The sequence below is a fragment of the Grampus griseus genome, assembly GCF_964374135.1.
Source record: "Grampus griseus genome assembly, chromosome: 7".
Classification (NCBI taxonomy): Eukaryota; Metazoa; Chordata; class Mammalia; order Artiodactyla; family Delphinidae; genus Grampus; species Grampus griseus.
The window spans coordinates 2,641,481-2,655,286 of NC_139001.1; the positions used below are offsets into that span (position 1 = coordinate 2,641,481).

General features: G+C 47.7%; 1 protein-coding gene across 2 annotated transcripts in view; it reads right to left on the bottom strand.

Moving 5' to 3' along the window:
- The window catches only part of TRAF3IP1 (TRAF3 interacting protein 1), a 67,821-nt gene that overhangs the window by 28,882 nt on the left and 25,133 nt on the right, over positions 1-13,806 (bottom strand). For both annotated transcript variants that reach the window (XM_082658750.1, XM_082658751.1), the window contains exons 10-13: positions 13,468-13,551; positions 10,707-10,830; positions 10,456-10,489; positions 7,579-7,655 (exon numbers count right to left, since the gene is read on the bottom strand). In XM_082658750.1, coding sequence (XP_082514876.1) covers positions 7,579-7,655; positions 10,456-10,489; positions 10,707-10,830; positions 13,468-13,551 — 319 coding nt within the window. The remainder of the gene's footprint in view (positions 1-7,578; positions 7,656-10,455; positions 10,490-10,706; positions 10,831-13,467; positions 13,552-13,806) is intronic.

Consider the following 13,806-nt stretch of genomic DNA (forward strand, 5'->3'; position numbering starts at 1 on the left):
GCAGGTCCAATTCAACACACGCTCAGGTTCCCATCTGAAGAGATGTATGACCTCTAGCAGTCCCAGTACAACACATGGTTTATGTGACTGAGAAGATGAAGAGAGTAAGATCACCAAAACTTTAAATAAACGAAGAGAAAGAAATCTACGAAGAGAAATAGACTCTCTGAGTCCATTTCAAAATAAAGAATTTAAATGCAAAGAAAAAGCATCTGAACCTTAACATTCACAGAACAGATATAAAATGAAAAAACACCCGAGAGAAGACTGTATAAAAGGAGATTGAAAAATTAGGAGTGAGAAATCTTTAAATGGTAGTTTAAACTGAGTGAACCATCCTTGACACTGCTGGTTATTCTCCCAAGCATCTTCATTTATAAAGCTGAAAAAGCAAGCATTTTTAAAGCATAAGGAACACTGTCATAAAACTGCTTTTCTGGTTGTTTTTCAAAAACTTCATAAATCTGAAGGAAAAAAATACTTGGCATGGGCTAATATCGTACTATTAACAAAGTTTATATTTCCTCTTGAAAAGAGAGCAAGTAAGTCAGGATGATGAAGAAAATGCTCAAAGCAATCTGACTCACATATTTATTCTATAATGTATTCCTCAAGTCCATTAGCACAATAAGGAACGGCTTTTCTTCCAACACAACTTCAAAGACAGGCTGGAGAGATGCCCAGATTACAAATATGTACTTCCTTAGCATTGAAAAAAGTGCTCCTTCCAAAAAAATTAAAAGTACCGAAACTAAGGGCACACTACAAGTTACGTGGGAGCAAACACCTACTATTTGAATTTCTGAATAAGGTAGAGAAGATAAGCAATTAATATTATGATTAATACACAAAAATCATAGATAGACACGGTCTGCACATAGTCGTCCAATCACCTCTCCGTGAAATCAGCAGTGTGCACTGAAGTGTGGACACCAAAGAGAGAAAGTAAACATGCTCTGCAAGCACTCTGAAACATTTATAAAAACTGACCACAAACTAGGCCACAAGGAAAGTCTCAATTCCAAATAATCAACATCATACAGACCAAATTCTTTGAACATGCAACTATGTTAGATACTGCTAAAAAAAACACACAACTTTTTAAAAACCGTTATGTTTAAAAACTAAAGACCAGGGCTTCCCTGGTGGCGCAGTGGTTGAGAGTCCGCCTGCCGATGCAGGGGACACGGGTTCCTGCCCCAGTCCGGGGAGATCCCACATGCCGCGGGGCAGCTGGGCCCGTGAGCCATGGCCGCTGAACCTGCGCGTCCGGAGCCTGTGCTCCTCAATGGGAGAGGCCACAACACTAGGAGGCCCACATACCACAAAAAGAAAAAAAAGAACAAAAAACTAAAGACCAGACTCCTAAATAGCCCACATGTTAAAGAAGAAATAACAACCAACTACTTCATATTAAAATTCAAGGAGTTTTTAGTATTCAAAAAACTTTAAACTTAAGGATATAAAGCATGCTTAAAGGGAGATGTACAGTCTTAAATATATTTGTTTAAAATTATAAAGACGAAAAATAAATGAGTTGTGTCTTTTACTCAAGAGGCTAGAAAAACTAAACACCCAAAGAAATTAAGAGGAAGAATAAAGAGTAGATATCAATGAAATGAAAATAAAAGTGAATATCTACAAAACCAAAGGTTGATTCTTTGCTAGAGGGTGTCTCCTTCAATAGTTTTTTCAAAGTCTTATCAAAGGAAAAAAGACGCAAAAATTTTGGAAGAAAAGGAAAACTATAACCGTAGATATATTTTTTAAATCATAAAAGTATCTCGAAAGATCTTTTTGCCATGACTCCGTAAAATGTGCATGAAATAAGCAACTTCCTAGAGAAGCTCCGTGGAAGGGACTGCTGGTTGACCCCGTGTCTGACCTCCCTACTTACAGCAAAGCTTCCTGCCCTGTGTGCAGCCCACATGTGGTAGCCGTGCTGGTTCCAGAACCCTCGGCCCCTAGCCAGGCAGGCAGCCTCCGCCACTTACCCAAGTGCCTTGCAAAATCATCATTTTCTGACCCATGCCAGGCAATGAGAAAATCTGGCAAGTTGTGGTCTGTAGTGATGGAACCTCTGACTGCTAGCTAAGCAAACGGATGCCTGGAATAAAGGTGTCACTTCACAGACCCCTTCGTGACAAAGATCTGGCCAATATAATGTAAATGGAAGTAGTGTGCATCACTTCCATTAATAGCCTAAAAGAGAAGAGGTGGGCCCTTCTCCTACTTCCCTTTTCCTTCTTGCTGGCTGGAACGCAGTCGCGAAGGCTAGAGCCAACAGCCGTTGTGGCCCACGAGGTGCCCTGAGGAATGGAAGTCACGCGTGGAGGAAGGAGGCAGAAGGGTCTGGATCACCACCGCCTCCAGACTGACTCGGGACCTTCCAGCCCACTTTAGCCACTGTTGCTTCAGATCTTTCCTGCACCCACAGGTAACCCTAATCCTAACTGATTCAAATATTAATTACCATAATAAACTCAAAAAGAAATAGGAGATAGAATAGACTCGCTTAGGAAAGTGACTTGGTAAAGCAAACAGAAAGGACCAGTTTGAGAGAACAGACGAGCCAGCAACAGAGACGCCAATACTAAGAAGAGTGAGAGAGGAGGAAGACCCGCAGTGGAGACAGAGAGAGGTGACCGGCACGGAGCAGGGGTGACCGGCACCGAGCAGGGCGCCAGAGAGGCACGCTGCTGTCCTGGGAGCCAAAGGGAGAGGGCACATCCAGGAAGAGCGCCCAAGTGAACCAGGTGCTGCCGCTAATTCCAGTAAGATGAGGACTGAGCATCACGAGGAGGATTTACCAACCAGGAAGGCAGGTGACCTTGACGAGAGCAACTCAGAAGAGTCATTCACAAGAGGATGGGAAGGGGTGAACTGTAGCTGGTGAGCACATCCAGTTCCACTGCGGAGCTCCGCTATGTGGGGAGGCAGGCAATGGAGCAAGGGGGAGCAGCCACAGCAAAACCAAGAAGGATGAAAACAGTTCCAGTCAACATCACAACAGGACCTTCCAATGGAACCACACAGACTGATTCTAAAGCTCATGCAAAGCCAGAAAGATTTAGGAGTAATAGCCAAGACAACCTGGGGTGTGGGAGGAGTGGAGGGGAACAATTAGAACGTCTTTCCCAGACATAGAAACACAGGACTTAAAACAGCAGAGCCCAGAAATACACCCACACACGAGGGGTCTGGGTTCACTAGAGGGCAGCACCACTCACAAGGAGAAAACAAGCAGAGCCCTACCCACGACATAAACAAAAACTCCAGATTAGAGACCTAGATGTAAAAAAGAAAACAAACTATTTTAAGAAAACTATTGAGACCATCTCTACTACCAGGATAGGACAGTTTTTTTTTTAAGGCAAGAGCAGAACAACTTATAAAGAAAAAGGCTGATTAAATTTTATATCAAAATAGAAAAGTTCTGTATATAAAAAGACATTAAGTTAGACAAGTAACAGACTGGGAAGATGTTTACAGCATGAGACACAAGGGATTATTCCATGACACATGTAATATATGCAACCATAACATATACCATATATGATATTTATTATTATAGGATATATGACATATGCAACCATTTTACACACACACACACACACACACACACACACACCAATAACAAAAGGAAAAACACCACTAAAGAAAATGGGCAAAGATGTGAACAGGCAACACACGAGAAGAAACCACAGTGTCAATTCCAAAAGCCACAAGTGCTGAAAATGGAAAGATTTTTCATAAACTTGGCACCAAAACTCATGTGAGGTTATTTTTAGCATTCTGCCCACCCCCTTAGTGGGACTCTTAATCCATGCTGTTGTGGAACTGTTCCTGCATCTGATTACCTCTGGCCTCAGGAGGGATTAGAGGATATACAGCGTATGTACCGCAGCACGTTTCTAAAACCAAATACCTCTGGCACCAGGAGTTCTGCATACAGGACTGTGACTGAACTGACACCAGACGGTTGATACGAGGCCAGAGCAATCAATACAAAGCCCCTAGCACAGAGGGAGGCAACAGGTGTGTGTTGCTATTAGTATTAAATTAAAGAAACAAGAAGATACAATCGTACATCCTTCAGATTGGGCAAAAAATTTGTTAAGGGTGACAATTTAACAAATGATGCTGGAACATTTGGATACCATATGCAGAAACAAATAAATAAACTTCAATATACCTCGCATTCTATACAAAAATTAACTCAAAATATAAAACCTAAAACTATGAAACCTCTAGAAAATATATGAAGAAACCTCTATGACTGAGGGTTAGGCAAGACTTCTTAGACACAACACCAAAAGCACAACCAACCAAAAGAGCAAACCCCTACATTTGACTACTTTAAAATCCTAAACTTCTGCTCTTTGAAAGACGCTGTTAAGAGAAGGAAAAGACAAGCCACAGATTGGATGAAAATATTTGCACATCATGTCTGATAAGGGTCTCGTATCCAGAATATAAGAAGAATTCTCAGAACTCAACAGGAAGAAAACAACCAGCCTAATTTTAAAAGGGGCAAAAAAATTTGGACACTTTACCAAAGAAGATATTAGAATGGAAAAATAAGCACAGAAAAGACGTTCAACATCATTAGCAACTAAGAAAATGCAAATCAAAACCACAGGAAATTAAAAAGACTGGCCACACCAAGTGCTGATGAAGGTGTGGAGGAACTGGAACTCAACTGCTGGCTGGAATGGGAGGTGGTGCAGCCACCCTGGAAGACAGGCCGGCAGTGTTTTAAAAAGGTGAACACACGTTTACCACATGACCCGGCAGTCCCACTCGTAAGTACTTACCCAGTGGGATGAAAGTATTTGTCCACACAAAGACTTGTTCACAGCAGCTCTGTCTGCAACAGTCCCAAACCGGAAACAACCCAGATGTTCCTTGGCTGCTACGTGGGTCAGCGCACGGCAGTACACGCACACCGCCGACTACTCACTACTCAGCGGTAAAAGAAAAAGTGAACTGTTGATACACGATGCAACGTGGAGATATCTCAAAACAATCAGGATGGATAAAAGGAGCCAGACCCAATAAAAAGTATATACCAACTGAGTCCATTCATATACAGTTCTAGGAATGCAAACTAAAGTGCCAGAAGGCAGATGAGCAGCTGCTGGGGACTGGGGGGGGCGCATGGAGAGAAGTGGGTGGGAGGGATGCCCAAGGCCACTTCTGAGGGCGGTGGGCACGTCCGTTATCCTGGCTGTGGCTGCACGTTGTGTGGCAACAGAGGCTTTCATTCCACCTGGAGAACAAATCGGTACAGCCTTTGACAGCACCTGGTGAAACTGCAGCTCTGCCCGTGCTCTGGCGAGCGATTCCAGGTCTGGCACGGCCTCTAAAGGACGGGGGTCGCAAATCACAGGCCCAGGCCTGGTTCTGCGGTTGTGAATAACGTCTCATTGGAACGCGGCCACACATCTGTTTACTGGTATCTATGCTACAGCCGTTTGCAAGCTCGTCAGCAGAGATGAGACGTTACAATGGACACTGTATGGCTCTGAAGCCTTAAATATTTACTATCTGGCCTTTTACAGAGGACGTTTCCTGACCACTGCTGGAGAGAGACACTGGCTCTTGTGTGCCAGGGCACACGCTAAGGAGCCCGTGGAAGCACTGTTCACAAACAGCGGAAGGTTGAAGAATCCTAAATGTCCATCAGTAAAGGAATTAATTACTGACAAACACTGGAATACCATTCATCAATTAAAATGAATAAACTAGAAACATCACGCTGTCTGAAGAAAGCAACTTGCACGACAAATCAACAACAGGATAAAGTTACAAACTCACAAAGCAATGCAGATACACGTAAAAGTAAGGAGCACACCAAACGCATCTTAGTGGTTTTGCCCTCGTGAGAACAGGATCAGAGCGAGGACAGAAAGGACTTCAACTTTCCCAATACATTTTAACTTATTTTTGAAAATCTAATTAAAACGTTTTTAGAAGACCCACAAGTTAAATTTAAATCTGATGTCTATAACATACCAAAGGAAAAAGAGCAGAGAAACTTGCTGGCTTTTCCCGCCCAACTGTAATACACATCGCCCCTGACTTCAGAACACTCACAAACTGTACTCCTTTAAAGCCCCAAATGTTCACCAAACGAGGGAATTTCTTCCCTTTTATCTTCTGAAGTCAGAAGATCTACTAATCTGAAATCTACTCTTCAGAGGAAACTGAAACACAGGCCTACTGTGCTTTGCAGAAAAACATAGCTATAAAATTTAAAGCAACTGAAGCTTCAAAGGTTACCTACAGTAACAGCCCGAGGCCCACACTGGAGGTTCCCGACAGGGTTGCAGAAACACTGCCAGGGACACCGGGACAAGTCCTCAGGCCTATGAAAAGGACTATGACATATTAAAATTCCACAGCAACAGACAATAAACTGCAGAAAGAGTTTTTCTCTTTTCAGAAGAGCTGGCGGTGGTGCTGCCGGCAGAACTCAGGCTACGCTACTCTCCCGTTACTGCTGTAAAGGGCTCCCTCTAACGGCGGGCTCTACCATGCAGCTCTCCTCAGTAGCTATCAATCCTGCAGGCCGTATCTGCATGCCAAACCAGGACATTTTAAGCAAAATTATCTAAAACAAATAACCGTTCATTCAACTGCAAGGAAAGAAAAGTGTCTGTGGGAGTGTGTGTAAAACTTACTGGAACTGCTGGCTGCTGACAGAGCAACTAACCAAGAAACTTCTGATAAAAACCCAAAACAGGGCTTCCCTGGCGGCGCAGTGGCTGAGAGTCCGCCTGCCGATGCAGGGGACGCGGGTTCGTGCCCCGGTCTGGGAGGATCCCACATGCCGCGGAGCGGCTGGGCCCGTGAGCCATGGCCGCTGAGCCTGCGCGTCCGGAGCCTGTGCTCCGCAACGGGAGGGGCCACAGCAGTGAGAGGCCCGCGTACCGCAAAAAAAAAACAAACAAAAAAACAAAATGAAGATTTATTCTTATTTTTTTAAGGCGCGATAACGGAAACCTCCCCGTGGCATTTGAGGCACACTACCCGGCCTGCAGGTATTCACCCCAGGTCACGTGCCCAAGGGTAGTGGCTGGTAGGAGGCCGTGGGTTCCAACAAAGCCACATCACACACCTGTAAGGGAGACGGCTGGAGGCCACATACAAATAGCACGTGTATTTAAAAGCCAGCCCTGAAAACGTCCCCCGACTCTTACTTTGTCATCAGCCAGGGCCATGCAGACAGCCTGCCCACTCTGTGCAGGGAGAAGGGATGCACCCGGCAGGAAGGGGTCAACAGGGGGTCAGAGCAGAACAGGCCTTGGACCCTGACTCCTGAGCTCCCAAGCAAGGCCACTGCCCTACCCAGGACGGGACTGGATGTGGGTCCAGGGAAGCAACGTCGCCCCCCAAAAGCCCCAAATCTTCTATCCTCCCAACTGGAGGGTGGGGGAGATGGGAAGGGGATTGTAAACATGTAAACAGACATTACTGATAATCACAACATTTGAAAGATGCTCCTAGTTTTCAAATGTAAATGTGTGAAACAGACTGCTAAAATGCCACTGTTGACAAAAATCATTTTGTTACCTTCTCTCCAGGTTTGGGTGACTGCTGCAACTTCTCATAATCTTTCTTAGTCTCCAAAATTTTTTTGACAAGTCCTCCTGTTGAAAACCAGTGGTTTTATGTTAAAGTGATTCTCTGCCCTAAGAAGCTATCCTGTTCTAAAGGGGTGGGGGGCTGGGGGTGAGGAGGGATACTTAGTTCTTATCCTTTCTCTCTCTATACTGAAACGGCTTCAGATAATCATTGTATGATAAAAGGTCAAAGCAATTCTCTCAGCCTATTGTAGACTAAGTACGAATACTTTTTTTATATTGGGACAAGTCATCAACTTTTTTTTTTTTTTAAAAGGATTACTCGTGGCATAAAGATCATATGAAAAACCATTTGAATATATCTTGTTTGGTACATTTGACCTTGGAACTATGTGAATATTTCACATAAGGGAATATTTTACATAGATAAAACAAAATTAAATCAAAAATTTCAAAGCCTAAAACTTGAAAGCAAAATGAAACTATAAACGTAACAGTATCGAAACCTTGAAGCATCATGAACTGTTAGCTCATATTTGAAATCGTGTATCCACTGAATCAGAAGCTGGAGCAGTGTCACAATCCGTGCTCTGCAGGACTGAGACCCGAGGAAGAAGAGGTTCATCTGAAACCCTGAAATCAGACCTGCCTCCTTCCCCTTGACCCTGTTCCCGCCCCACCCCCCGTTACAGCTATGCAGGCCAAACACACTTATCATCACGTCCACCTTCTCCCATCATGCCTTGCAACCAGAGCCCTAAGACCCTGGAGGTACATCAGAGAAAACCCACAGGAGCAAATGCCTCCCTTTTTCCGGTTCTGAGGGACCATGAAGCAAATATCATGAAAGAGTCCCTTCTAATTGCTCCTTGAGGACAGAAGCGATGGTGACTTTTTCATTTTGGTTTTTTGCTTTTGTTTCTTAATTTTTTATAAATAAATAAAAAGTAAACATAATAGTATCACGCTGGCAAGCATAACCGGACAGAGAAGAATCGGTTGCACGTCCCTAATGGGATGTGCACTGAGAACAAAAAGGCAAGCAGATCTGCCAAAAACGATCCTCAGGTGTTTCCAGTAATCACGTCGTTGTTAACCACCAGTGGTGTTGCTCTGAACTGCTGTGAGTGCACAATGTAGGGTAAAGACACAAACAGCTACTGCTGCTGGGAGCCAGGATTGGGGCACGAGACAGGAACGAACGTACCTGCAAAAATAAACTTAGGAAGAACCCTGCAATCATAAATCTAAGTTGGAAATACCAGTACAAACTCAGGATATACTTTCCTACAAAAAAAATTAGAAAACCCCCAGAAACAATGACCAACCCAGAAGCAAGTTGCAGCCAGGCTCCTTAGAGACACCAGGCAGGAAATACACAAAACGAGCCTGAAACATCTGTCCTACCATAAACAAGGAAGCTACAAAGTCCACTGGGACGTGTCAAAAGGCCCCCAAGGTCAAACACTGGACAACAGAACATCAAGGAGAAAACTGAGATGGACTGAAATGGAACACGTCAAGCGTGTTAAAAACCATGACATCATACAGACATCAAGCGCTTGCTGCGGCAGCACATATACTAAAATTGGAACGATACAGAGAAGATAAGCATGACACTTGTGCAAGGATGACATGCAAATTCGTTCCATATTCTTGTACATCAGCTACTCCAATAAATATTAAAAAAAAAAAACCCACCACCACCACCAAAGCCCTCGTTAGTCACCCCTGAAGGTGCCAGGAGACAAATGCACTATTAAGAAAACTGATCAATGAAGGGGAAGCACGAAGCTGGGCCTCGGAGCGGCGAATTCCTGCAGAGGGAAGCCTCGCAGTGTGGAGACTGCCCACCAAAACGTGCTGGAGGGGCGAGGGGGCGGGACGAGAATGGTCACCGTCCCCACAACCCTCATGAAACAACAGACTGAGACCAACCAACAAGCACAGAGACGGGCAGGTGTGATGAAGAACCAACACCACTTGTCAAGTGTTCTTGCCCGAAAAACCTGAATCTGACCAAGTCTCTAGAACCAATTTACAGGAACCGAAGCACATGGAAGAAACCCACAACACTGGGGTGTGACAAGCAACACCCAACGGTGAGGAACTCTGCTGGACAACCGACCAGCCTCTTCAACAAATAAACTACAAGGGGGATGGGGTGGTAGGGGACCTAAGGCTAAGAGCGGATTCAGAGTTAGATCCACCAGCTGCAAACACAGGGACCCTATTTGGATTCTGACTCATACAAACCAGAAGAAAAACACACAAAACCACTGGGAAAAAAAACAGGCATTTGATGATATTAAGGAAGGACTGCTTTTTTTATATATAGTAATGGAGTGACGGTTATGCCTTTTAAAAAAGAACATGTTTATGGCAAAAATGATGCTCTCCAGGACTCGAAAGCAGTCGGTGGAGACTGAGGTCAGACCAGATGACCACTCACCGCACAAGCTGCACGACCGTCAGGGGCTCACAAGACTATTCTCTCTGCTTCTATAAATGTTTGAAATCAAGGAAGACATTGTGCTTGGGAAGAAAACAATATGACAGAACTGTCGACCTGGGAAGGACTTCAGGGGTCATCCAATCCCACAGTCTAACCGTGCAGAAAAGAAGTGATGTCATCCCCACAACTGCCTACGGCTGCCCTCTGGGGTCCTGGCCACCCCCCGCCCCCCAGCAGCTTCCATAGCCTCCCAGAATAACCCACACATGGAGGAGGCATCCGTGCCCACGGCATCCCATCTACTGCTACTCAGACCCCTGACCAAACCCTGGCAGACAAAGCTCATTTCACCAGATCCTTTCACAACACACAGAGCAGACACACGTGTGCACACACAACCCCACGACTCACCGTGCTTCTCATCTTCTAATTCCACCGCCTGTACCTGAGCAGGAAAGGAAGGAGAAGAAAAGGAGATTCAGATTTGTTGGAATCTCAAACTCATGCTTGCATGCATCTCAGCAGAGGTGACAAAATTAAAGATGGCAGAGAACTAACTGAAACGCTGGAGGAAAATGCCGTCTACACAAATCTCTAAGTTGGAGAATTAATTCCAGTGCTGTCTGAGTGTGATTATTAAACACACGCTGTGGCTGACCAACCATTTCAAGCTCTGACGTCTCAGAGAGCTGCGGGGCGGCCTCCACCACAAACTGGTCGGCGTCCTCACTGTCAGAATTCTGTGACTCTACGATCACATTTGAGACGGTTTTACCACTTCCTGTCCTAAATGAAAAGAAATCAGATTAAATTAGAAACGTTCTCCAGGTCACACGTCCTCATCAATCCCAGCGTCCGGAACTGTGTCTGAGGTTCCCTGAGAGGAGGCCGGAGCTGAGACGCAGTCTGCGAACGTGCAGTCTGGGGAAAGCCGCCAGGCCCCGCCCCACTGTGCCACCCCGCCCCGCGCCGTGCCCTCCTCCCAGCCGAGCTCGCTGCGGGACCAGCCCTGGGCCTGCAGCCCCTCTCCAGGAGAAGCCCGGTCTCCCAAGTCGCAAATCTCAGGGCAGGGGTGGCACTCACTGGTGGCCCTGCTGGCCAGTGCCACCCCAGACCCTGATCCTTGGTCTCTCGCGGGAACACAGCAGCCTCCTCGAGGCCCCTCATTTGGCTGCTGGGTGCTGTCCCTGACCTACGGCCCCGCCCAGCACCCTCACTTACACACTGCCTCTCCCCGAGGGCCTGCCATCATTCTGGATCAGTCCGATGTCCACGGGCTCCTGACCTGGTCTCCCTGGTAACCGCCTCCATCCAAGGGCTCTCTCCTGCCTCCAGTGGCCACCGCCGGAACTGCCCCGCCTACTGTCACCCCGCGGCAGACCACCACCAGCTGCCTGCTGCTTAGGCACTGACTTCTGCTGCGCATGCACTTGGACCACAGCCCCCGGACCCCAACACTCCATGGCTCCCCACCAGCCCCTCCTGCCCTCATTTCTTCCCTACCAACCTGACACAGTTACGCTTCAACAAATACCCTTCAGCCCCTGCCACTATCTCTCCAGCGCATGTACACACGCGTGCACACACACCCTTCAGTGGGATGGGAGGTCCAGAAGCAGTCCCTGCACTTGGGTGTGAGCTCTCAACACAACACCCGCTTCCCACTAACACCTTCGGCTCCACCCCCAGGGTCCTCAGACACTCCCAGCCGCCCGTCCTGCCCCACCAGGACCGACCTTGTCTCGTCCTTGGTCTTCCACGCCCTCTGTACACCCCGTCCGGCCTACATCCCACCACCTCCAGCTCCCGAAACCCTCCCCACATCCTTCCCCTCAGCAAACCCTCCCCACCCTCACCCTCGCCCCCGAACGCTGCCGCCACGTGCCTGCCCTGCGAGGCCTTCCTCCTTCTGGCCTCCGACCGCCAGGTCCCGAGGAGGATCGAGGTTTTCCTTGGGCTTATGGAGGCTTCCAGATCTTTCTCCCTAAAATCTCCCAACTCTGAATCTCACGTTGTCAGAGATTCCCCGAGAATCAGAGTCTCGTCCTGAACCCCATCATGAGTGCCGCCACCTGCCAATCCCGGGCCTCACCCCGCACTCCAGGCTCCTGGCTTCACTCTTGAGGATTTCAAGGGCTGAGAAATCACTCCCAGAGTGATGCCTTGTCACTGCCACTGACAGCAAATGCTTAACCGCGGATCCAAGCACGCACTCTGTGGCCTCCCCCACCCATCTTCCCAGCTCCGGCCGGAGAACAAAGTCCACGCGATGCTGAGCCATCACTCCACCCCACGTGCCCTGGGAGGCACGCCACAGACCTCTGGGGTGTGGCTGCCTGTCCTCCACAGGATGCTCAGCAGCATCCTTGGCTCCAAGCCCCACCTAGAGGCCAAGGGCCTCCCCTGCACCTCCTCCCCAATCACGGTGCTACAAAACGCCCCCAGATGTGGCCCCGGGCTGGGGCGGCCCCCGGGTAGGACCTCTGCCCTCGCCCGTTCACCAGCCCCTCTCGTGGAGGACACTATCCACCACCTCCTCTCTCCTCTGAGCCCTGCCCCTCCTCGCCCAGACTCGCTGTTGGCTCAGGAGAAAGATGAAGAGCCAGGGTCTCACCTCCTGGGATCTCGCCCACCCACCAGCCCCCCAGCCTTCGCTGAGGCCATTCCCTCCACACGTCCTGGTCCACCCAGGGGCTCTGTTCCCACAGTCCCCTCTCCCCACCCCGCAACGCCGGCATCTCCAGTCTCCCCCTCTCCACTGGACCATCCCCCGCACCACAAAAATGTGCTAGCTGGCTCATCTTAAAAACAGAGACCCCTAACTTCCCTTGACATTGCGCATCCCTCCGCTTCCCCCGGCAACCATACGTCTACGCCGCCTCCAGGCCCCGCCTCCCGTTCCATCTGAAGCCCACTCCGACCAGCCTGTTCTCATCTTCCTAGTTTTTTGTTTTGATTTTCTGTACTGGATCCACAGGTAGATTTGTAAAATTTATAAAAGCCCTGCCTGAGGCTTGTCTTTATACTGCTGATGACTTTCTGACCACCTTTTGTTTTTTAATTTTTGTGCAATTAAGCCTTAAAATTTTTTTATCCTATTTTTCCCCTAATTGTTTTCATGCTTAGAAAATCCTCTATGTAGAGATGGGGGCAATCCACTTTCCCTGTAACTGTAAAGACATAACTGTACGAGCACGAACACCTGTGTTTTCCCTCACTTCTATCTGAAGTGTGTGGCACGCACGAGGTTTGAGGTGACGCTCTACCCCGGGTTCTCTTCTACTCAATAGCAGGTGCTCCCTGCGCCGTCTGCTGCCTGCTCCGCCCCCATCTCTCAGCACACGCACCATCCTCACCCGTCCCTGTCCCACCAGCGCCAGGGAAGCCCTGCCCCTCGGTGCCAACGCGATTCCAGGGCCTCACCTGTCCGTCGTCGGCACCTCCGCACTCTCCGGCCGCCTGACCCGGGGAGGCGCGGGCCGTGCGCTCCCGGGCCGAGGTATCCTCCTGAAAAGGGATACAAAACACCTGCACGTTTCAAAGTGGACAGATGAAAACCCACATTAACGTTAATGCTAATTTCCAGGCCACCATCAATATGCCAGTTAGGACACAGCCTGCAGAATATTAAGAACGTTCCATTAGCCTGACAAGTCTAAAAGTATCCATCTTCTAATCTTACATTCTCGTTCATTTTAAGGTACAAAAAGTAGTAACCTAACTATCAGGAATCAAACCATGACATAATTTAGCCTTAAGTAC